General features: G+C 35.3%; 1 protein-coding gene across 1 annotated transcript in view; it reads right to left on the reverse strand.

The window, feature by feature from the left end:
• LOC148953720 (uncharacterized) overlaps window positions 1–26,771 on the reverse strand; it is a 36,689-nt gene that overhangs the window by 6,264 nt on the left and 3,654 nt on the right. Inside the window, exons 2-3 of the mRNA XM_089108459.1 lie at window positions 3,599–3,641; window positions 1,583–1,863 (exon numbers count right to left, since the gene is read on the reverse strand). Coding sequence (XP_088964585.1) covers window positions 1,583–1,863; window positions 3,599–3,641 — 324 coding nt within the window. The remainder of the gene's footprint in view (window positions 1–1,582; window positions 1,864–3,598; window positions 3,642–26,771) is intronic.

Genomic DNA, 26,771 nt, shown 5'->3' on the forward strand with positions numbered 1-26,771 from the left:
AGACAAAAACTGAAAATAGTAAGATAAAAGATGTATTAGTTGATTATACCCATGAAACGATTACCACCTACCAAGTTTTGCAAAAAAAAAAAAAATCGTTACTAAATGTGTCAAAATGACTTATTTTCGGCTGATCTTTCATGGACTGATCAATTTCCCTCCCCTTGAAGAATTGGCCCGCAGATAATTGTTAATAATTCGGAAATTAATAAATTCAATTAATAATCCAATAATAATAATTAATAATCCAATTAATAAAGTACATTCTTGGGCTTACATTTCTACCATTCCAAGGGAGACTTTCCCCAGATACTAAGATATTTGGTATCCATGTCTTCAGTATCATCGGACAGGGGAGTTGAATAGGTGAATATATTTAATACATTGTTTTTATCCTTTTTACCGATTTTTACCGGAAATTAATAAATTCAATTAATAATCCAATAATAATAATTAATAATCCAATTAATAAAGTACATTCTTGGGCTTACATTTCTACCATTCCAAGGGAGACTTTCCCCAGATACTAAGATATTTGGTATCCATGTCTTCAGTATCATCGGACAGGGGAGTTATCTTAATTTTCAGTTATCAGTTTCTTTTTCTCTGGCTTTAGTTCTGAAAATGCAATTCCTGTTATTTGAGTAATAATTTAAGCCATGTCAATGCTTTTTTTTTAAATTTAGGAAATGTATTTGCATATCTTTAAAACCTTTTAAATTGGTACTGAGCAAAGTTGTGGAGCTGAAACAAATTTTGTTGTGCTTCAATTACGCAGAGGATCTATTCTGCTAGGTTTAAATTTTATAACACACAGATTTTTTAAGGTCATCAAAGGTCAGGACCCTCTAGAGGGAGAAGGAGTGAAGGTAGGTACTTCAAAATACCTTCCCAGGACATACTTTAGCCTGTAGACCCATCCCTTGAAAGTTTCATTTTCCTAACCTAACCCCTTTCCAAGATAGCCAAAAGTAGCTAAAGTAGAATTTTACCCATATAAAAAGTTCTAAAAACACAGCATACATTCTCTTTTTGAAAAATGAAATACAATTAGGTACCTTAATGCTAGTTCCAAAGAGATCTCTTGAAGTATAAAACCCGAAAGTTTTATTTATTTCTAGCTTTATTTGACCAAACACTTAGTGCATACGCGGCTACTGTTCAGATTATACTCTCTGAGCTTAATTTTATTTGCCAATTAAAATATTTTTATTACAGTGTACCTAGGCTGCTAGATGGATACTTATGATACTTATTTGTCGTTTTATGAACTCATAGTCTAAAACCTGGCAAGTTACCTGAAAATTAAACATTCACTATTCTTTGTTCATCTGGCTCTAAGGAAATAAGGAATACAATACCCAGTTTGTAAGATATGCTTACAAAATAAGCGACTATGCTTTATCTTTCGTCGGAGTAATTATTCTCTGATGTCTAAATGTATCATTTTTTTTTGTAATATCGCTGATTTCGTTTTCCCTATGCGTTTGAAAATTATTCTGTTGAGACTTTTTTTTAAATAATCCTGTTTCAGCCGTTTCAATCCCAGATGAATACGAAAGTGAGAGCATTAACAACTTACCGCTTCACTCATTTCCTCTAGGCGTTTACGCCACTGATCTTCAACATTCCGAATTTCAGCTTCTTTTTCCTGCTTCATTCTAGCAGCGGCAATACGAGCTTCTTCAAGAAACTGCCCTAATGGTAGATTCCTTACCTCAGTAAATTGTGGACTCTGAAGAGGAAGTGGAACTTCATTAGTGTCAATGGGTGTTATGGTGGTAGATGTTTCTGGTGTTTGAGGTGCTGGGGCAGCTGGAAGAGGTGGCAGCGGTGGCTGAACTTCTCGTTTAGTGGTCTGCACTATAAGGGATTTATATTTTAAAATTTGAGTGATGAGCTTATTCTAAAGGAGAAACTTGAGAGACATCAACAACAAATTTTTAAGTTGAGATACGTTAAGAAAAACAGATCATTTTAGATCCAAATTTTCAAAGGCTTGCTCACTATAGCATATCAACACAAAAATATTGCATGCTGTTTGTTTGAAGAAAACAGTTTCAGCCACCCAAAAATAAAACACAATCTCTACAAATATAGGTGCATATAGCACCAACCCTTAGCGGAACAGGAGGAGGGGCGGGGTGAATGCCGTTTTGAGCTCCGATTTTCAAGGGGGTCCTTTGTACCTATCTCAGGCGGTGACCCACCACTCTTGCTGTGTGCAGATTAACCTTACAAACAATCCTGAAGTTAGGTAATCCTTATACTGAAGTAGACACTAATGTATTGATTGAAAGACGTTTATAGAATTGTTAGACGTCTTCCTTTTCTACTATTTCTTGTTCAAAGTACACAATTTCCCATCAATTTTGATACAACTCTGCAACTTTGCTTATCTTTGCATAGCCTAATAAGAACCAAAAACTTCCCAGTCACAGGGAATTGATTTTGACTTGGCATGTCTAGTCTGGAAATTCATTATTTTTCTCAGAGACCTTGTGCATAATCTTCCTATGAAACAAATTGCTTCAGTTCAGCTGTACAGCTGGGTTGATAAAGTATGCTCAGTCTGTTTTATTTGTTTGCTTTGTCTATTTCTAAGGTTTTTTTGTGCAGCTTATTTTTCTGGCTGTTATAGTTTTGTGTTTGGTTTTCTCCATGTTTTTACAACCTCTCCTTACACAGAAGACAGCTTAGTGGAAGTCATTGCTGAAAAATAAGTATTGTTCTTCTTAATTTTAAATGATTAAAAACTTTTCTTTAATTTCTATCTCATTCTTTGGCTTGGTTAGCTTAGTATCAGGGAAGGTCAAGAACCTTTCCAAGTTTATACAAACAAGAATAAACAAATAGGCAACATATTGCTATACTACAGGAAGGAGGGACTTTTTTTCTTGTGGAAGAAACTTCTTAGCAAATTGCTTAGCATAATGATGTTTATTAGACTATGAGGTGGCACAGATAACCCCTCAAGAGAAGAGTACGCCTTTTATACTTTTAATTTACTCCTCTACTGAGAGTGGAAACTTTAGTGAGAGTACTCTTTCCATCTTTACAACAGAGGGAGTATTAATTGACCAAATATGTATGCAGAGATTAATAAATGAGCAGTCTTTACTCTGAATTGAGAGACCCCTTTATCGAATGTTCGGTAAAATATAAAACAGGCATTTGATGAAGCTGGTTGAAAAGCTTTAGTGAAGGCCCACTTCTTCTACAATTAATCAAACAAGCATGTCAAAGCAATTAGCACTATGCGAAAAGATAACATTAATGTAGTTAAAAGTGGCAGGGTTGTTTATTATCCCTATTTAAATGGATTATTTTGGTACTTTTTCCTTGATCTATGCGAATTACTTGTCGTTTTGAATATCTCACTTCTTATTCAATTCAATAAAAAATTTTGCTTAGAACAATGATGTATGTAAGGGAGGCATGGACAAAGCAAGGACCAAGGGCATAAGCTACCAATCTTAGCAAGCAAAGTAAAAAGAAATAAAAGTGGATAAGTCTTGCAAGCGCCAAGCAAAGTAATCATAGAAATCAATACAACAGTAGGCTACTTTAAACAACACACGGAACTTTAGGCACAAACCTGTATCTTGTCCTTCCAATCTTCTTATAACAGATTCGGTAACCTGTAATTAAAATACAAATTAGTATCTAGTCAGTCCAAAAGATTTTCTTCTTTCCCTTTGCTTTCAAATATGCATTATTAAAAAACATATTTAATTTGTATCCTAATGCACATAATAGAATGACAGGGCAGACTTTCAAGCAAAAACTGAGAAATAGCAGCTTAGAATCGTATGTCTTTCCTATGTTTTCACCCCATCATCCAGAAAGTCTTGATCTCCCCTAGAAGTGTGATGTATAGTGACACATATATACCTGAATCCAATGCAAAGTGAAATTATTTCAACATGGCTTCAAAAAACCTGCCCCGAAGGAAAAACCTGTGTGTAAATTTTTTTTGCCCTCTCCTACCTTCAGAAAACCTCCCTAAATCTCCCGCTTTTATGGGCTGCATTGATGTTTGGGACAAGTGGCATACTGCATGTCAGTATGGCTTCTGAGACTGTGAGGCTAAATAAATTAAAGATGAGCTAAAAAGTGAATTACATCAGGAGTTGGGTCTGGTGCTTGACCCAATTAGAAACACGCTCTCTAGTTTAGAGCAGTTGCTGTGCTCAAGGTGCTCCATTGCTAATGTTGAGGACTGTATAATAGACAACATCAGCAAGCTCCCTGGATCCAAATAGTTCACAGATGCTACCCAACCAAACAACCAACTCACTAGTTTAAAGCAGTTGGTGTGCTCAAGGTGCTCCATTGCTAATGTTGAGGACTGTATAATGGACAACATCAGCAAGCTCCATGGATCCAAATAGTTCACAGATGCAACCCAACCAAACAACCAACTCTCTAGTTTAGTGCAGTTGCTGTTCTCAAGGTGCTCCATTACTAATGTTGAGGACTGTATAATGGACAACATCAGCTAACTCCCTGGATCCAAATAGTTCACAGATGCTACCAAACACATGGCCTTGTTAATGATATTGCTATTATGTAGAAGAACTTGACTATATATACGAGGTCTTTCTATGGACACCAGTGCAAGTTTGCTGGCACTAAACAACCCGGACCTCATAGAGGAAGCCTCGCACTTTGGCCAACCCGAAACTGTTAAATTGACTTTCAAGAATAGGCAGTCATTGAACTTGGCAATTTCCGAGTGGTCAAGTACAAACAGGCCCCACAAAGGTGCTTTAGGTACCAAAGCCTTAAACACCTTATTGAAAGCTGTAGAAGTGATTCTAGATGTGCTATATGTTCCGGACCTCACACCAGTAGCAAGGATTTCCCATGTAATGCAGATCCTAAATGTATCTCATGAAATGACCTACAAGCCTGTTTTAGCCTGAAACTAAAAGTCAGAACTAAAACTAAACTAAATGTCAGAAACTAAAAGAAATTTTGAGAAATAAGAGTTGCTCATGAATAGTTATATAAAAGCTCTAAGCTTCTTCTTCTTCTATTTAACAGCAAGCAGGCTTTTCAGTAAAACTATTTAGCCCTTTTCCTTTTCCTTCACTCTGTGGGCTACAGAGCTACTGGCTTGATTGCCTCATATTTATTATATATATTCAGATATCTTTCAGCAGATCTTTCGACTCTAGGAGTTCAAATATAAGATGATAGCTGTCGATTTCTATGCTCTGTGTGCAGGTATAGTTGGCTAGGCTCTTGGCTGATAGTGGGATTTTGTGGTGTTTGAAGTATTTTAACAGTTTAGAAAGCAAGGTATGTTGTGCAGACGTCAGCATATTCAAATAGGCAATGGTCAATTGTTTCATTATTCATATTACAATGCCTGCAAAGAGGGGACAGGGGAATTGAACCACTTGAATTACAAAGCTTATATGAGAATGCAAGGAAATTTAGTCCATTTGTTCCAGAACGAATTCTATGATAAATTTTAGAAAGATACTTATTGGGAAAGGGGGAAAGGATAGGATTAATCTTATTAAAATTAATATCTGATAACCTCCATCGGTAAATATCTCTAATTGGGATTGGTCTCCCACTTGGCTGGTCAATATTTATAGCATTTTTTGCTATTTCATCAATCTGATGATTACCACTTATGCCAGAGTGGCTAGGAATGTACTGAAAATAAGTTTTTATGCCACTTGAAGCAAAATTATCAATAATACTGTGACAATGATAAGTGTCAATGTCCAACTTATATTGAGGAGCTGAGGCCAGCAACTCAAGGCTTGATAAAGAGTCGGAGTAGATGATAATATTATTCGAATTTTCAATGAAAGATTGGTTTTGCTTAAGGTGTTCTAATGCCATGATTATGGCATTTAACTCAGCAGACATTATAGATAAATTATTAAATAATCTCTCACCCATTGCAATTTTCAGGTGAGGAAGGAAAACACCACTTGCAAGCTTCTCATTCATTTTGGACCCATCTCCAAATATTTGGAAGTGATTATTATAGGTAATTGTATTAATTTCTGCAAATTTTTTCTGGACAAAAGCAATGGTTAAATCTTTATTCCACTTTGAAAATTCAGTATTTATTATAGGAGATGACCAATTCCATGGAGGGGATTGGGGGAAAGTAGGTGCAATAGACTTTGCTGGTACAGGGAACTTCTTTTGAATATTGGCATACTCATCTGCAATACCTCTCTACATGGCTGGATTTCTTAACCAATTATGTAATGTGTGTGAGCTATTTGATTCAATTTTTGTAAGATGTTTTATCAAGAGAAAGCTACGTCTCTCCCTTATTGTTGTTAATCCACTCTCCATAAGCAGAAACTTGGTGCTTGTGGGTTTCCTAAGACCAAATATGAGACGTATTATATCATTTTGTGTTGTTTCAATTTTTTGCATCTGGGTCTTTGCACATTCACCATAGACAATGAGCACATAGTCAATATGGGGTCTTATATGTGATTTATAAAAATGGAGTAAGGTTTCCTCCTTACAACCCCAGGGTGTGGAAAGAAGTCTTTTCAGTATATTTGCTTTTATATAAATTTTTTTTATTGTGTTTTAAATGTGGAGGTGGAAATTTAGTTTTTGGTCAAGCATGAGACCTAGGTAATTAATATTATTATCTTCTGGAATGGTTGTTTTATTTAGAGTTAGTTTTGTATTAACATGGTTTCGCTTCCGGTGAAATTGGATTATTTTTGACTTGGTGGGTGCAATGGGTAAATCTGAATGTTGAGAGAATTTTTCAAACTGGAAAAGTGACTTTTGCAGATTTGACTGTGCTATCTGAAAGGTGTTGCCAGATGACCATAGCACCAGATCATCAGCATATTGTAGATTCGTGTGGGGTAGGTTCATGTCCCAGAGATATGGGGCAACTAGGAGGCAACTGAGGACTGCTCCCTGAGGTAAGCCTTTGGACATTGTCTTTTGGGGTGAAGAGGCTGAACCAACACAGACAATGAAACTTCGCACTTCTATGAAGGAATTAATAAAAGATACTAGCTTAGGGGGTACTCCAAGGTTTGCAAGTTTATTTAAAAGGATATGGTGGTTCACATTGTCATATGCCCCTTCAAAATTTAGGAAAGCTGCAACTACGACATTATTTTTAGAGAATGATTCATTGATTGCATTTGTTAGCAAAATGAAAGCATCTGTTGAGGAGTGGTATTTCCTGAATCCAGTTTGAGTGTGTGGGATCATGTTATTTTTCTCAACAAACCAGAGGAGTCTGTGATAAATCATTTTCTCCATTATTTCCCCCATCACAGGTGTAATCATTATGGGCCTATAAGACTCAGGGTTATCTTTTGGTTTATTTTTCTTTAGGATTGGTAGGAGGGACGAACATTTCCATATATTGGGGAACCTAGAAGATGCCCAAGCGTGATTATATCAATTTAGCAGTTCTTGTTTGTATGAAGGTGTGAGATTCTTTATCCATGTAGGGTATATATTGTCATAGGTACTGCTAGTTTTGAACGTAATATGATGTATTGCATTATTCAATTCCTGGATTGAAAATGGATTAGTTATGTACTCGGATCCTGGGCATGGTTGCTAACTAGGGTTCATAGGAATTGTGGACAGTTTGCTTTGATTATTTGATGTTAGCTTATTAACAAAAAGAGTTGCAAATAGGTTAGCCTTTTCATTATCATTGTCATAATGGGTATTATTATGTATAAGCTCATACGGGAGTGGGTTGGGAGAAGTCTTTTTCCCACATATGTGGCTTATGACTTTATGTATAATTGGCTCATGCGTTTCTCTGGAGACATTATTTGCAAAATTATTCCAGTATTTATATTTAGCATCTATTATAGTCCTTTTTAGATTAGATTCTGCTTGTAATTTTTTTAAATATGTAGTAGGTGTTGGTTTTTTTATGAATTCTGTCCTAGCTGCCTTTTTAACCTCCATTTATTTAGGCACTCATTTGTCCACCATGCTTTAGGAATTTGTTTAGGGAATGTTTTCTTAGGTGTTGTCCTGGGGATAGCATGATTAGCTGTATTTATTAGTAAAGATGTCAACGCTTCAGCATGTGTGTCAACTGTTGTGTTAGAAATGCATGAACTTTGGGTGAAACTTGTAATTTCATCATTTAGTTTATTTTGGAAAATAGACCAATTTGCTTTAGTGTTGATATATTTGGAGGTATGAGATGAAGGTTCAGCAGGTTCATTTAGGGAGCAAACTATAGCAAAGTGGTCTGTACATAGACTATCAATTTTATTTATGTAAATTTTGTTCAAAAAATTTAAAGACACAATTTGTAGGTCAATTGTGGAGAATTTGCCACTTTTGGGGTTGAAATATGCATTCAGGTTTTGAGGGGTAGCAACAGCTAATTCAGTTTTATTTGAAGTCATATGCTCAATAAATTTACCAGCTTTATTTGCTGGTTTATTCTCCCACAAAAGGCTGTGGGCATTGAAATCACCACAAATAATGATATTTTTTAAAATATTAGAATTATTTATATAATTAAAGAAATCCTTGGCATCTGTAGTTTGGCCATTAGGGTTATAAAAGCTTATTATGTAGGTTTTTAAATTATTAAGCCAAACACTTATACCAATTACATCAACATCATTTTCAAAATCTGGAAAATTGATGCCACAGAATTTTGTATTATTATTAACTAATAAAGCTACACCACCTCCTTTTCTCTCTGAAGATCTATCCTTTCTCAGGATAGTATATCCCAGATACTTAATTTGTTGATTTTGGGTTAAATGAGTTTCCTGGAGGCAAGCAATATTAATGGAATTATTATTCATAAAGGATATTAGTTCATTTAGCTTATCTTCTGTGAGTGATCTTACATTCCATTGGAGTATTGATAAATGTTGTGTTGTTGATTTATTCTTCATATGACTGTGTATCAATGTTCAGCTTTGTTAAAAGTAAAGCAAGATCTTTTTTTGCTTGAAGGAGCATATCATCTGGGATGTAGATTTTTGCCAATTCTGCAATAATTTTTGTTTTCTGTAGTTGATGTATGTTCATGGCCTGAACTGCATTACAGTTTAGAATGAATAAGTATATATTTGGGGGTTGCATTTTTGGTTGTGCATCCTGTTTGTTTAGTAAGGGTTTGATTCATGATAATGAGACGGGTTTGTTTATTCTTAGAAGGTGGGGCCAGGCTGAACAAATCGTACTGAAAAAGGAGGTTTGTCGGCTTGGTGGTTCCTTCTGAGAGGTATTTGAGCTAGAGGGCTTAGAAGATGGCGTTTTATATCGGGTGCTTGATGCATAGGGGGCATTTGACTTGGGGGTTTTGGTTGGTTTCATTACAGGCTTTATTTGGTATTGTTGGGCAGCATTGTTTGCTTCCATTGCAGCGAAGGGGTATGGGATGGCCTTCTCTGTTGATATTTGGAGTGTTAGAGCTCTTTTCTTGTAGGCAGGGCATAATGATTTATTTGTAGATTCATGTGGGCCTTTGCAATTGATGCATGTAGGCTGAGTGTTTTTGCAAGTTGTCAGCTCTTTAGGATTGAAAGATTTACAATTACTACACTCTTGGAGAATTTCATTGCATTTGTTTGTCGTTTGTCCCAGTTTGAAACACTTCTGACACTGAATAGGCTTAGGCTTGTATTCCTTATGTGGTTCGATCTGCCCAAACAGGAATTATTTTTCTGGGATATCAATGTTATCTTGTAGTGTGAATAAGAAAGATCTACTAGTTTTTATTCCATTAGAGTTAAGTTTTCCAAGTTGGGTAGCATCCTCAACTGGGATTGTGTTTCCAGCCCTATCTGAGAGGCCTTCTTTTAACTCCTGAGTAGATATCTCTGGGGGAACATTATAAATTACTATTTTTGTTGGTGATTGTTTTGGGTTCCAATTAGGTGCAATAATTGGGGTATTCAGAAGGGATTTAAGGTTAATTATTGTATCTGCTGATTTCTGCTCTTCTACAGCTATTAGCAGAGATCCATCACGGTTAATGTTAAGAGAGAACATTGATTTTAGCAATATTCTAAGCCTGAATATTAACGGGTGCTACTTCTTCTTCTTCTATTTAACAGCAGGCGGGCTTTTCAGTAATACTATTTAGCCCTTTTCCTTTTGCTTCACTCTGTGGGCTACAGAGCTACTGGCTTGATTGTCTTTCATTTATTAAAAATTTTCAGATATCTTTTAGTAGATCTTACGACTCTATGAGTTCAAATTTAAGAAGATAGAATTCGGTTTCGATTTTCTCTTGTACTGATATAGTTGGCAAGGCTATTGGCTGACAGTGCGATTTCGTGGTGTTTGAATCACTTTAACAGTTTACAAAGCAAGGTATGTTGTGCAGACGTCACCATATTGCATTCAAATAAGCTGTGGTAAAATGTTTTATTATTAATACTACAATACCTGCAAAGAGGGGACAGGGGAAATGAACCACATGAATTAGGAAACTGATAAGAGAATGCAAAAAAAATTTAGTCTATTGGTTCCAGAATAAATTCTATGATAAATTTTAGAAAAATCCTTATTGGGAAAGGGGGAAAGGGTATGATTATTCTTATTAAAATTAGTATTTAATAGCCTCCATCGGTAAATATCTCTAATGGGGATTGGTCTCCCACTTGGCTGGTCAATATTTATAGAATTTTTTGCTATTTCATCAACTTGATGGTTACCACTTATACCAGAGTGGCTAGGAATATACTGAAGATAATTTCTTATTCCACTTGAAGCAAGATTATCTATATACTAAGACAATGATAAGTGTCAATGTCCAACTTATACTGAGGAGCTGAGGCCAGCAGCTCAAGACTTGATAAAGAGTCGGAATAAACTATAATATTATTTGAATTAGCAATCAAAGGTTGGTTTTCCATAAGGTGTTATAATTCCATGATTATGGTATTTTAATCAGCAGACATTATAGATACATTATTATATAATCTCTTGCCCATTGCAATTTTCAGGTGAGGAAGGAAAACACCACTTGCTACCTTCTCATTCATTTTTGGCCCATGAACAAATATTTGGAAGTGGTTTTTATAAGTAATTGTATTAAGTTCAGCAATTTTTTTCTGGACAAAAGCAATGGGGGTTAAATCTTTATTCCAATTTGAGAAATCAGTATTTATTATGGGAATTGACCAATTCCATGGAGGAGATTGGGGGAAAGTAGGTGCTATAGACTTTGCCGGTACAGGGTACTTCTTCTGAATATTAGCATACACATCTGCAATGCCTCTATACATGGCTGGATTTCTTAACCAATTATGTAGGGTGTGTGAGCTATTTGATTCCATTTTTGTGAGATGTTTTGTCAAGAGAAAGCTACGTCTCTCCCTTATTGTTGATAATCCACTCTTCATAAGCAGAAACTTGGTGCTTGTGGGTTTCCTAAGACCAAATATGAAACGTATTATATCATTTTGTATTGTTTCAATTTTTTGCATCTGGGTCTTGGCACGTGCACCATAGACAATGAGCCCATAGTCAATATGGGGTCTTATATGTGATTGATAAAACTGGAGCAAGGTTTTCTCCTTACATGCCCAGGGTGTGGAAAGAAGTCTTTTTAGTATATTTGTTTTTCTATAGCATTTTTTTTATTGTGTTTGAAATGTGGAGGTGGAAATCAAGTTTTTGGTCGTGCATGAGACCTAGGTAATTAATATGATTATCTTCTGGAATAGTTGTTCCATTTAGAGTTAGTCTTGCATTATCATGATTTCGCTTTCGGTGAAATTGGATTATTTTTGACTTGGTAGGTGCAATGGGTAAATCTGAATGTTGAGCGAATTTTTCAAATTGGAAAAGTGACTTTTGCAGCTTTGACTGTGCTATCTCAAAGGTGTTGCCAGATGACCATAGCACCAGATCACCAGCATATTGTAGATTCGTTTGGGGGAGGTTCAGGTCCCAGAGATATAGGGCAAAGAGGAGGCAGCTAAGGACTGCTCCCTGAGGAAGGCCTTTGGTTATTGTCTTTTGGGATCAAGAGGCTGAACCTATACAAACAATGAAACTTTGCAATTCTATGAAAGATTTTATGAAAGATACTAGCTTAGGGGGTAGAGTCCAAGGTTTGCAAGTTTGTTTAAAAGGATTTGGTGGTTCACATTGTCATATGCCCCTTCAAAATCTAGGAAAGCTGTAACTAGGACATTATTTTTTGAGAATGATTCATTTATCGCATTTGTTAGCAATATGAAAGCATCTGTTGAGGAGTGGTGTTTCCTGAAACCAGTCTGAGTGAGAGGGATCATATTATTTTTTTACACAAACCAGAGGAGTCGGTAATATATCATTATCTCCATTATTTTCCCCATAACAGGAGTAATCATTATGGACCTATAAGACCCAGGATCATGTTTGGGTTTATTTTTCTTTAGGATTGGTAGGAGGGACGAACATTTCCATATATTGGGGAACATAGAAGATGCCCAAGCCTGATTATAACAGTTTAGAAGTTCCTGTTTGTATGAAGGGGTGAGATTCTTTACCCATGTAGGGTGTATATTGTCATAGCTGCCGCTAGTCTTGGTCCTAATATGATGTATTGCATTGTTCATTTCCTAGATTAAAAAAGGGCTGGTTATATACTTAGATCCTAGGCGTGGTTGGTAAATTGGGTTCATAGGGATCGGGGACATTTTTCTGCAATTATTTTATGTTAGCTTATTAAAAAAAAGAGTGGCAAATAGCTTAGCTTATTCATTATTATTATCATAATGGGTATTATTATGTATAAGCTCATACAGGAGTGAGTTGGGGGAAGTCTTTTTCTCACAGATATGGCTTATGACTTCGTGTATAATTGGCTCATGTGTTTCTCTGGAGAGATTATTTACAAAATTATTCCAGTAGTTATATTTAGCATTTATTATAGTCCTTTTTAGAATACATTCTGCTTGTAATTTTTTTAAATATGTTATGGTGATGGTTTTTTTGTGAATGTTCTCCTAGCTGCCTTTTTTGTTCTCCATTTATTTTGACGCTCATTTGTCCACCATGCTTTGGGAATGTGTTTAGGGAAGGTTTTCTTGGGTGTTGTCCTTGGGATAGCATGATTAGCTGTATTTATTAGTAAAGATGCCAGAACTTCGGCATGTGTGTCAACTGTTGTGTTTGAAATGCATGAATTTTGGGTGAAACTTGTAACTTCATCATTTAGCTTATTTTGGAACACGGGCCAATTTGCTTTAGTGTTGACATATCTAGAGGTATGTGATAAGGTTTCAGCAGGTTCATTTAGGGAGCAAACGATAGCAAAGTGGTCAGTACATAGACTATCAATCTTATTTATATAAATTTTATTCAAAATATTTAATGACACAATTTGTAGATCAAATGTAGAGAAGCTGCCACTTTTGGGGTTGAAATATGTATTCAGGTTTGGAGGGGTAGCAACAGCTAATTCAATATTATTTGAAGTCATACGCTCAATGAGCTTACCAGCTTTATTTGCTGGTTTATTCCCCCACAAGAGGCTGTGGGCATTGAAGTCTCCACAAATAATGATATTTTTTTAACATATTAGAATTATTTATATAGTTGAAGAAATCCATGGCATCTGTAGTTTGGCCATTAGGGTTATAAAAGCTTATTATGAAAGTTTTTGTATTATTCAGCCAAATACTGATACCAATTGTATCAACATAATTTACAAAATCAGTAAATTTGATGCCACAGATTTGTATTTTATTATTAATTAATAAAGCAACTCCACCTCCTTTTCTCTCTGCTTATCTATCCTTTTCAGGATAGTGAATCCCAGAGACTTCATTTGTTGACTTTGGGCTAAATGAGTTTCCCGGAGGCAAGCAATATTGATGGATTTATTATTCATAAAAGATATTATTTCATTTAGCTTATTTTCTGTTAGTGATCTTACGTTCCACTGGAGTATTGATATGTGTTGTGTTGTTGACTTAATTTTTATATGACTGTGTATCAATGTTCAGCTTTGTTAATAGCAAAGCAAGATTTTTTTTTGCTTGAATGAGCATATCATCAGGGATGTAGATTTTTGCCAATTCTGCAATGATTTTTGTTTTCTGTAGTTTATGTATATTCATGATCTCGACTGCATTACAGTTTAGAATGAATAAGCCTATATTTGGGGATTGCATGTTTAGTTGTGCATCCTGTTTGTCAGTTAAGGGATTAATTTCTGGTAGTGTTTCTGGTTTGTTTCTTCTTGGGAGGGGGGGCAAGGCTAACCTCATCTCACTGGACAAGGAGGCTTGTTGACTTGGTGATTCCTTCTGATAGGGATGTGAGCTAGGGGGCTTAGAGGATGGTGTTTTATATGAGTTACTTGATGCATTGAGGGCGTTTGACTTGGGGGTTTTGGTTGGTTTCATTATGGGCTTTATTTGGTATTGTTGGGCAGCTTTTGCTTCCATTGCTGCAAAGGGGTATGGAATGGCCTTCTCTGTTGCTATTTGGAGTGTTAGTGCTCTTTTCTTATATGCAGGGCATAGTGATTTATTGGTAGATTCATGTGGGCCTTTGCAATTGATACATGTAGGCTGAGTGTTGTTGCAAGTTGTCAACTCTTTAGGATGGAATGCTTTACAATTACTACAGGCTAGGAGAATTTTATTGGATTTGTTTGTTGTGTGTCCCAGTTTGAGACACTTCTGACGCTGGATATGCTTTGGCTTGTATTCCTTGTTCGGTTTGATTTGCCCAAATAGGAATAAATTTTCTGGGATATTAATTTTTCCCTTCAGTATAAATAAGAAGGATCTACTTGTTTTTAGGCCATTAGAGTTAGGTTTACCAAGTTGGGTAACATCTTCAACTGGGGTTGTGTTGCCAGCCCTATCTGAGAGCCCTTCTTTTAACTCCTGAATGGGTATTTCTGGGGGAACATTACAAAATACTATTTTTGTTGGGGATTGCTTTGGGTTCCATCCAACAAAAGACATTATCCACTCTGACATTTTTCTAAATTGCCTACCCGCTTCCTTTCAAATTTGACCAAAATCTTTGGATTTTACTTATACCCATTCCAGTGGACATACATCCAATATTGACCACACGCTGTTGTGTAGACTCATTCCTTGTCTCCCCATCAAAATATACACAGAAAATCCAATTAGTGATCATGTTTGATTATCTTTTCATCTACAGCCATCTTATTTAGTACTGGTACTTAGGTCCTCCTGAGCCATCTGGGGCGCATAGGGCATCGACAAAGCCTCGGTAAACGTCACTTATTGGCGCTGCGGCAAGTACATCCTCCCACTGGGAAATTTGCAGCCATCACAGAACAAGAATATTCAAAAGACAAGAAGGTGGGTGCAGAAGAAGAATTGGAATAAATGCGATGCTAATTTGTATATGGACACTGTCTCCTCTATTCTTTCTTGCATCAAAGTGCCATTCCACTTACTGTGCTCCAGTCCTCCTGAAGCATCTGCCATGATTGATCTTAACACTTATTACTATCAGATTGTTCATGCCATGAAAGCAGCCAAATCAACAATAGTCCCTACCAGGAGTGTCAAGAGTGGCACAGAAAAACCCAAATGGTCAAAGTCTGTTGAGCTTCAGACAGCAAAGCAACGTGCAAAAATGTGGCTGAGGATTTGGATTGCACGTGGAAGACCTGTATATGAGAATGTTTATGAGTTGAAATAAAGCACTAAATGGAAATATAAAGCTGAGCTGAAAAAATACCGTATTATTGGATAACATTTCACCAGAAATAAGACATCAGGGCAAAATATAATCCTAACTGATGGAAGTTCACCAAGTTCTTCTCTGGCTATGGATGATTGGAATCCTTATTACACGTCAGTTTATGGGATTGAAAATCTTGCCATAAGCAAATATTATGAAGAGGAGGTTTCTAGCTGACTTGGGCGTTTTTCAGGACAGGATTGTGTTGTCGCCATATCACTGAAACAGGTTAATACCGCCGTAACAAAAGCTCTGCCTAAAGGTAAGAACGGGATAGACGCTGACAGCCTTTCAACAATGAACTTTAAAACTTACCTGACAGTTTCTATTCTCATCTGCAATTTCTTTTCCAGATGCGCGTCACTAGGGGAATTGTTCCCGACAGTTTCCTAAAAGGAATTATAACATCGATTGCAAAGAAAGGGAAAAACACCAATGATTGTAAATCTTACAGACCTATCAGTGTATTGTGCATTTTGAGTAAAATATTTGAATATGCTATTTTTTCGCGAGTTAGAAACTGGACTTTGGAGATAACAAGCTTGGATTCCAAAAAGGTGTTGATTTGCCAGAGGCACATAGATTAACAGCATACGTGCTATTGGATTCAGGGAGTAAAAAGTCACCTCTTTTTTTGTGCACTGTTGATTTATCAAAAGCGTTTGATAGTATTAATCACATGCAATCTCTTGATGCTCTATTGCACAGCGGCATAACTGTGAGTATTTTCAAAACTATAAAATTTTGGTACGCATATTTGACAGTATCTGCCAAATGGAGAGACACAGTTTCAGAATCAATTAAAGTCAAAAGAGCCGTGAGGCAAGGCAGTGTTCTTAGTCATGTCATTTTCAAACATGCAATCTCTAAGATTCTGAACCACATCTCTTCATCTCTTCTACTTAATGGTACCAACTTATATTATATAGCTTATGCTGATGATGTTCTTCTTCTCAGCAGATTGAAGGTAGACTTGCAAGATAACCTAAGTAGACTGCAAAATGAATTTCAGTCAATTGAACTTTTTAATATCATTGAAAAGCGTGAGTTTCTAGCTTTCAACATGGCTAAGAGTGATAGTGTTTCCCTTGTAAATCATTCAGTTGCTGCTGTGTTAGAGTTGAAATACCCTCGTTTAATGATTTCTGAATCACTCCACAAAACCAAGAAATCCATTATGAAGCACACAACCACCGCCATTAGACGTGCTTACAGGATTGTTGTTCCAGATTGGGGGCAATACTCCAGGAAATCACTTGTTTCTATTTATTGTTCAGTGTGCCAACCTCATATTATTTACCTTGCCGGTGCGGCTCATCTACTTACCATGAGTGGCATATATTATAGAATTATTAAGTGGTATTTTAGATACACAAAGTTTCTGCTGTTTATTCATAAGCGGCATCAAAATTCACGTCTCGAAAAATTTGGAATTATGAATCCAGTCAAAGAATGATTGTGAATCCCTGAGAAATTTGTGATTTAAGTGATGTTGAATAGACAATATTTTCCTCCAATAATAATTTAAGCGTTTCTTTTTATTTGTTTATTCAGTTTTTTTCCTTTTATTTTTCCTTGCTCCACTATAATCTTTTGTAGAAGGTGGGTAAATAAATCATTACTATTATTATTATTATACGGTTTATCAGGGAGTCTGCCTTGCAATAACAAGTCAGAAAAGAAATCTTTTAGACTTGAAGTTTGTTAATACAACTTTACTCACTCAAGATCCTGTAAGAGCAATATTCACCGTAATATTTGGAAAGCAACAAAATGGGTGCATCACACCTATTGATGTTGTCCTTAAGAAAGTGGTAGAAAGAGACATATGTGGCATGTATTTGGAAACAAAGAAAAGTGGATTGTCAAGCAGTTTGAGAAATGTGTGTTTAGCCATGATTGCACATAGGCTGAAGTAATTGAAAAGCAAGGAACAGGAACTACAATCTAGAGTAGATGCAGGAGATGATAGCTGGAGTATAAGGTGTGGCCTTACATCCCCTCCTCCCTAATGTTTTCACATACACCTAGGCTATACAAAGAATTTAATATATAGATATTTTATTTTAGCCTCCCAATAATAGAAAAATATGTCAGAGTACAAAGAGAAGAAAAGAAAAGAAAAAACAAAACAACAAGAACAGCACAAAAAACACTACTTCTAGAAACAACAATTAGACTATATACACTATGTATATTCCCAACTTGTAGATAACATGCAATGGAAGGAAAAATGTAAAGGTGCTCAAGTGCACTTTTTCTAGCATTACTTTCCAGCTCTGTCACAACTCCATGAGGGTCTAGAATTCGATGCTTCTCCAAGAGGAATGTACTTATCTCGAAGAGCAGTATATGAGTCAAAAACGTCAAATACTTACAAAAAACAGATCTGACCTTTAACCTCTCTGTTTTTGTAAACCATTCCCACAGGGGGACAAGTAAAGAACATGTGGTAAAGCCACTATTCTACATTGCTGATTGTAAGAGTACTACAGCAGAGCAAGTTTGACATACCTCACTCACAGGTTTGACACAAGTGTTCCAAGCCAAACAGTTCTAGTTGTTTTCTCAGTCTCAACCACATAAAAGACCTAAACAATTAAGCAAAGAAGACCATGCAATAGTAGCACTACCTACTGATACAGTTGGTGCTAACAAATCCTGTTTTGTCCCTTGGAAAACTAGAAATTTGGTTTTCTGGACATTAACTTGTAAACCAACAGTGATATAGCCAGATACAAGCTTATTTAAATTATCCTTTAATACACTTAAAGAAAAACTCAACATGAATAAATCATCAGCATAGCTCAAATCAATTACGACTCAAATCATAAAGATCAATGCTAAAACCCCCAGAAATTTGTTTTGCAACCTTAGAAGTCAAAGTATTAAATAATATTGGACTTATAACCAACCCTTGTCGTAGTCTTCTATCAAGTTCAACTGGTGTACTAAGTCTGTCAAGTCAAAGTTTCACTCTTACATTTCATCAAGTTTTGCTATTGAAATACCAATATGATAACATAGCTACTATATAGGTATTACCTTAATTTGCACTTAGGAGCAAAATAAGTTCCAAATGTTGGATCTGTTTGGCTCCATTGTTGAGATGGCAGACTAAGAGTGTGCTAGGATAAATGCAATTTAAACCCACTTGGTAACATTGACCACAGATAGGTATGAGCCATAGATAGGTATATATATATATATATATATATATATATATATATATATATATATATATATATATATATATATATATATATATATATATATATATATATATATATATATATATATATATATATATATATATATATATATATATATATATATATATATATATATATATATATATATATATATATATATATATATATATATATATATATATATATATATATATATATATATATATATATATATATATAATATTCTTCTGTAGTCTAGAGTAGACACTGCTGCAAAATGTCAATTTCTGATAGAGTATGCAAGTTGGTTGGGTATGATAAGTGGCATCAGCATCTTAGCACAACTTTGTTGTATATACATACATATTAATCTTCTTCTTCTTCTATTTAACAGCAGGCGGGCTTTTCAGTAATACTATTTAGCCCTTTTCCTTTTGCTTCACTCGGTGGGCTACAGAGCTACTGGCTTGATTGCCTCATAAATATTAGATATTTTCAGATATCTTTCAGTAGATCTTTCGACTCTAGGAGTTCAATTATGAGATGATAGTTGTTGCTTTCTATGCTCTGTGTGCAGGTATAGTTGGCTAGGCTCTTGGCTGATAGTGAGGTTTTGTGGCGTTTGAAGCATTTTAACAGTTTACAAAGCAGGGTATGTTGTGCAGACGTCAGCATATTACATTCAAATAGGCAATGGTCAATTGTTTCATTATTCACATTACAATGCCTGCAAAGAGGGGACAGGGGAATTTAACCCCTTGAATTAGAAAACTTATAAGAGAATGCAAGAAAATTTAGTCCATTTGTTCCAGAACGAATTCTATGATAAATTTTAGAAAAATACTTCTTGGGAAAGGGGGAAAGGATAGGATTATTCTTGTTAAAATTAATATCTGATAGTCTCCATCGGTAAATATCTCTAATCAGGATTGGTCTCCCACTTGGCTGGTCAATATTTATAGCATTTTTTGCTATTTCATCAACCTGATGATTACCACTTATACCAGAGTGGCCAGGAATATACTGAAAATAAGTTCTTATGCCACTTGAAGCACGATTATCTATAATACTGAGACAAGGATAAGTGTCAATGTCCAACTTATACTGAGGAGCTGAGGCCAGCAACTCAAGGCTTGATAAAGAGTCGGAATATATAATAATATTATTTGAAATTGCAATTAGAGTTTGGTTATCCTTAAGGTATTCTAGTACCATGATTATTGCATTTAAATCAGCAGACATTACAGATAAATTATTATATAATCTTTCGCCCATTGCAGTTATTTGGTGGAGAAAAAAAGCACCACTTGCTACCTTCTCATTCATTTTTGACCCATCAACATATATTTGGAAGTGATTTTTATAGGTAATTGTATTAAGTTCAGCAAATTTTTTGTGGACAAAAGCAATGGGGGTTAAATCTTTATTCCACTTTGAGAAATCAGTATTGATTATGGGAATTAACCAATTCCATGGAGGGGATTGGGGGAAAGTAGGTGCAATAGACTTTGCCGGTACGGGTAACTTCTTCTGAATATTGGCATACTCATCTGCAATGCCTCTATACATGGCTGGATTTCTTAACCAATTATGTAGGGTGTGTGAGCTGTTTGATTCAATTTTTGTAAGATGTTTTGTAAAGAGAAAGCTACATCTCTCCCTTATTGTTGTTAATCCACTCTCCATAAGCAGAAACTTGGTGCTTGTGGGTTTCCTAAGACCAAATATGAGACGTATTATATCATTTTGTGTTGTTTCAATTTTTTGCATCTGGGTCTTTGCAAATGAGCAAAAAATAATCGATGAGCCCATAGTCAATATGGGGTCTTATATGTGATTTATAAAACTGGAGTAAGGTTTTCTCCTTTCATCCCCAGGGTGTGGAAAGAAGTCTTTTTAGTATATTTGTTTTTCTATAGCATTTTTTTATTGTGTTTGAAATGTGGAGGTGGAAATTAAGTTTTTGGTCAAGCATAAGACCTAGGTAATTAATATTATTATCTTCTGGAATAGTTGTTCCATTTAGAGTTAGTTTTGCATTAACATGGTTTCGCTTTCGGTGAAGTTGGATTATTTTTGACTTGGTAGGTGCAATGGGTAAATCTGAATGTTAAGAGAATTTTTCAAATTGGAAAAGTGACTTTTGCAGATTTGACTGTGCTATCTCAAAGGTGTTGCCAAATGACCATAGCACCAGATCGTCAGCATACTGTAGATTCGTGTGGGGGAGGTTCATGTCCCAGAGATATAGGGCAAAGAGGAGGTAACTGAGGACTGCTCCCTAAGGTAGGCCTTAGGTTGTTGTCTTTTGGGGTGAAGAGGCTGAACCAACACAAACAATGAAACTTCGCACTTCTATAAAGGATTTTATAAAAGATACTAGCTTGGGGGGTAGTCCGAGGTTTGTAAGTTTATTTAAAAGGATTTGGTGGTTCACATTGTCATATGCCCCTTCAAAATCTAGGAAAGCTGCAACTAGGACATTATTTTTTGAGAATGATTCATTTATTGCATTTATTAACAATATGAAATCATTTGTTGAGGAATGGTGTTTCCTGAAAAAATTTTAAGTGCGGTTTATCATATTATTTTTTCCAATGAACCAAAGGAGTTAACGATAGATAATTTTCTACATTATTTTCCTTATCAGAAGAGTAGTCATTGTAGGCCCATTGGATTCAAGGTCGTTTTTGGGTTCATGTTCTCATAGAGCTGATTAGAAAGACATATCTTTTCAGAAGTTGGGAAACATAGATGAAGCCCAAGCATGATTATAACAATTTAGAAGCTCCTGTGTGTATGAAGGGGTGAGATTCTTTATCCATGTAGGGTGTATATTGTCATAGCTGCCAGTAGTCTTGGTCCTAACATGATGTATTGCATTATTCATTTCCTGGATTGAAAATGGGCTGTTTATATGCTGGGATCCTGGGCGAGGTTGGTAACTTGGGTTCATAGGAATTGGGGACATTTTGCTACAATTATTTGATGTTAGCTTATTAACAAAAAGAGTGGCAAATAGCTTTGCTTTTTCATTATCATTGTCATAATGGGTATTATTATGTATAAGCTCACATAGGAGGGGGTTGGGGGAAGTCTTTTTTCCACAGATGTGGCTTATGACTTTATGTATAATTGGCTCATGTGTTTCTCTGGAGAGATTATTTGCAAAATTATTCCAGTAGTTATATTTAGCATTTATTATGGTCCTTTTTAGATTAGATTCGGCTTGTAATTTTTTTAAATATGTAGTAGGTGATGGTTTTTTTGTGAATGTCCTCCTAGCTATCTTTTTTGTTCTCCATTTATTTTGACGCTCATTTGTCCACCATGCTTTGGGAATGTGTTTAGGGAAGGTTTTCTTGGGTGTTGGGTTTTTTAAGATGTTTTTTTTTAAAGAATGTTCTCCTAGCTGCCTTTTTTGTTCTCCATTTATTTTGGCACTCATTTGTCCACCATGCTTTGGGAAGGTTTTCCTAGGTGTTGTCCTGGGGATAGCATGATTAGCTGTATTTATTAGTAAAGATGCCAAAACTTCAGCATGTGTGTCAACTGGTGCATTTGAAATTCATGAATTCTGGGTGAAACTTGTAATTTCATCATTTAGCTTATTTTGGAACATAGGCCAATTTGTTTTAGTGTTGATATATTTGGAGGTATGTGATAGGTTTTCAGCAGGCTCGTTTAGGGAACAAACTATGGCAAAGTGGTCAGTACATAGACTATCAATTTTATTTATATAAATTTTATTCAAAATATTTAAAGACACAATTTGTAGGTCAATTGTAGAGAAACTGCCACTTTTGGGGTTGAAATAGGTATTCAAATTTGGAGGTGTAGCAACAGCTAATTCAGTCTTATTTGAAGTCATACGCTCAATGAACTTATCAGCTTTATTTGCTGGTTTATTACCCCTCAAAAAATTGTGGGCATTAAAGTCTCCACAAATAATGACATTTTTCACCATATTAGAATTATTTATATAGCTGAAGAAATCCATGGCATCTGTAGTTTGGATATTAGGGTTATAAAAGCTTATTATGTAAGTTTTTGTATTATTCAGCCAAACACTGATACCAATTGCATCAACATCATTTACGAAATCTGGAAAGTTGATGCCACAGATTTTATATTATTTTTAACTATTAAAGCTACTCCCCCTCCTTTTCTCTCTGATGATCTATCCTTTCTCAGGATAGTATATCCCAGAGACTTAATTTGTTGATTTTGGGTTAAATGAGTTTTCCTGGAGGCAAGCAATATTGATGGAATTATTATTCATAAAAGATATTAGTTCATTTAACTTATTTTCTGTGAGTGATCTTAAGTTCCACTGGAATATTGATATGTGCTGTGTTGTTGATTTATTTTTCCTATAACTGTGTATCAATGTTCAGCTTTGTTAATAGTAAAGCAAGATCTTCTTTTGCTTGAATGAGCATAGCATTAGTGATGTAGATATTTGCCAATTATGCTATGATTATTTTTTCTTTAGTTGTTGTATATTCATGACCTGAGCTGCATTACTTTTTAGAATGAATAAGCATACATTTAGGGATTGCATGTTTAGTTGTGCATCCTGTTTGTCAGTTAAGGGATTAATTCCTGGTAGTGTTTCTGGTTTGTTTCTTCTTGGGAGGGGGGGGGGGGGCAGGCTGACCTCATCTCATTGGACAAGGAGGCTTGTTGACATGGTGATTCTTTCTGACAGGGATGTGAGCTAGGGGGCTAAGAGGATGGTGTTTTATAAGGGGTACTTGATGCATTGGGAGTGTTTAACTTGGGAGTTTTGGTTGGTTTCATTATGGGCTTTATTTGGTATAGTTGGGCAGCATTTGCTTCCATAGCTGCAAAGGGGTATGGAATGGCCTTCTCTGTTGCTATTTAGAGTGTTAGTGCTCGTTTCTTATATGCAGGGTATAGTGATTTATTGGTATATTCATGTGGGCGTTTACAATTGATACATGTATGCTGAGTGTTGTTGCAAGTTGTCAACTCTTTAGGATGGGATGCTTTACAATTACTACAGGCTAGGAGAATATTATTGCATTTGTTTGTTGTGTGTCCCAGTTTGAGACACTTCTGACACTGGATATGCTTTGGCTTGTATTCCTTGTGTGGTTTTAATTTGCCCAAATAGGAATAACTTTTCTGGGATATTAATTTTTCCCTTTAGTGTAAATAAGAAGGATCTACTTGTTTTTAGGCCATTAGAGTTAGGTTTACCAAGTTGGGTAACATCTTCTACAGGGATTGTGTTGCCAGCCCTATCTGAGAGCCCTTCTTTTAACTGTTGAATGGGTATTTCTGGGGGAACATTATATACTACTATTTTTGGTGGGGATTGTTTTGGGTTCCATTTAGATGCATTAATTGGGATATTCAGAAGAGATTTTAGATTAATTATTGTATCTGCTGATTTCTGATCTTGGACAGCTATTAGCAAAGATCCATCACAGTGAATGTTAAGAGAAAACATTGATTTTAACAATTTGAAAACTGCAACTCTTATTGCAGTAATCTTTTTTATTTCAAAGGGGGTATTAGGAGAAATTTTGAGATAAATTCCTAAGTCTTGGGAGGGAGAATCTTGGGCAGAGGAGGGGAAATACTTTTGATTGGGGAGATTTTTTTTCCTTTTTTTGGAGCTTCTAGAAAGGACCTCTTGAAACCCATTATTATCATTTATAGTGACATTATCCCCTGCACTGATCATTGTCCTATTCTCAGAACTAGAGCTATCATGTGAGCTTTGTGATAGTGAGCTTGATCAGCAAGGATGGGGATCAATTTCATTAGTATTTGGGGTGGGATCTGGGACTTTTTTTTAGGGGGAGTTCTATGCATGGCCTATTGGAATAAGCTTTAATCTAAACAAGAAAGGATATTACTATGATAACAGACTGGCTGCACTCTAATGTGGGGAAAAAAACTTCACCATCCACAAAAGAAACACCACAGTATGGCCCTGAGGAGGATTTTGAGCACAATTGGTTCAGTACAACTACTGATAAATTGAGATAATAATTCACAAGAAATTCATTTGTAAATTTCTAAGAGTGTTGCTGTTGTTCAGGTTTGGTTTGGTTTCCCATTCTTTGTTGAGTCTCCTTTTAAAAACTTTAGCTGATGTTGAAGATGCTCTCTCCTTGCTTAAAACAGTTCCAATCCCTGATGACCCTTTGGCTAAATAAGTCTTGTCTGATTCTACTGTTAACTCTGGGCTTATGAAGCTTCTTAGAATGACCTTGTGTTTGCCTTTCATTGGGTAACTGGATAAAGAGCTTATTTTGGGGTTGGTTGACAAATATATATGTGAGTAGCATGTCATTCCACTTGCAACAGAAGGTCAAAGATAGGAGTTTTAGATTAGATAGCCTTTCACTATATAGTTTCTCGCCAAGTCACACCAGCATCTAGCAGGGTCTGGCAGACAGCAGACTAAATGACTAAATCAAATGCAGCAGAAATATCAACAGTATATATATATATATATATATATATATATATATATATATATATATATATATATATATATATATATATATATATATATATATATATATATATATATATATATATATATATATATATATATATATATATATATATATACATATATATATACATATATGTATATATATATATATATATACATATATATATATATATATATATATATATATATATATATATATATATATATATATATATATATACATATATATAGGACAGGGAGCCCCAGCACTTGACATGTGGCAGGCTTCTTGTATGTCTTCTCATTGTTGCTTGTCTTCTAACCTCAGGCAATTTGCTGTCTTTTCAAAGATATATGATAAGCAAGTCCAATTTCTAACAACAATATCTACTAAGCTTCAAACTTCTGGTCTACTTTTTTAAGATTTTTGTATTGTTGTAACCCCTTGTTGAAATATATACAAATATTTTTGTAGTTACCAGCCACCAGGCCCAGTTCAAAGTTTGATTTTTAGCCATGGTATCTACTAAGCTTCAAACTTTTGGTTTTCTTTTTTAAGGTTTTTGAATTGTTGCAACCCCTTGTTAAAATATATATAAATATTTTTGCAATTACCAGCTGCTGGGCCCCACCACTTGGACAGCCCAAGTGATTCAGTCTTGGAAAGAATGGAGCAAAATAAGGTCAATGTTGAATCTGTTTGGCTCTGATATTGAGATAGCAGTTAAAAAAATTTCACAAATTATATAAATATATATATATATATATATATATATATATATATATATATATATAAAGGTTTGTAACCATGTTTAGAGCCTATTGACATGCCTTCTGAATAAGAATGTCCTAGGATGGATACAATTTAAGCCCACTAGGTAACAGTGGCCATAGATAGGTATGATCATGAGGACCATTCTTCTGTAGTTTAGAGTAGACACCACCTCACAATGTTAATTTCTGGTTGGGTAAGACAAGCAGAAAGAACATCCTAGCACAACTCTGTTGTATATACATATATATTGATCACTATTTATGAGATGCAGACAATGGGCAGCTCCAGTTGTATCTTGAAGGTTTGGCTTCCCATTTTTTGTTGAGTCTCCTTTTAAAAACTTCTGCTGATGTTGAAGACATTGTCTCCTTGCTTAAACAATTCCAATCATTGATGCCCCTTTGGATAAAAAAGTTTTGTCTAATTCTACAGTTAACTCTGGTCTTATGAAGCTTCTTAGAATGACCTCATGTTTGTCTTTCATTGGGTAACTGAATGAAGAGCTCATTTTGGGGTTGGTTGACAAATCTATATGTGAGTAGCATTTCACTGCAGTTGCATTGGAAGGTCACAGATGTGATTTTTAGGGGTAAAATTCTAGTTTAGCTACTTTTATGTATCTTGGAAAGGGGTTAGGTTA

The sequence above is a fragment of the Artemia sp. Qi Xiang Cuo genome, chromosome 3, assembly GCF_049724085.1.
Source record: "Artemia sp. Qi Xiang Cuo chromosome 3, ASM4972408v1, whole genome shotgun sequence".
NCBI lineage: Eukaryota > Metazoa > Arthropoda > Branchiopoda > Anostraca > Artemiidae > Artemia > Artemia sp. Qi Xiang Cuo.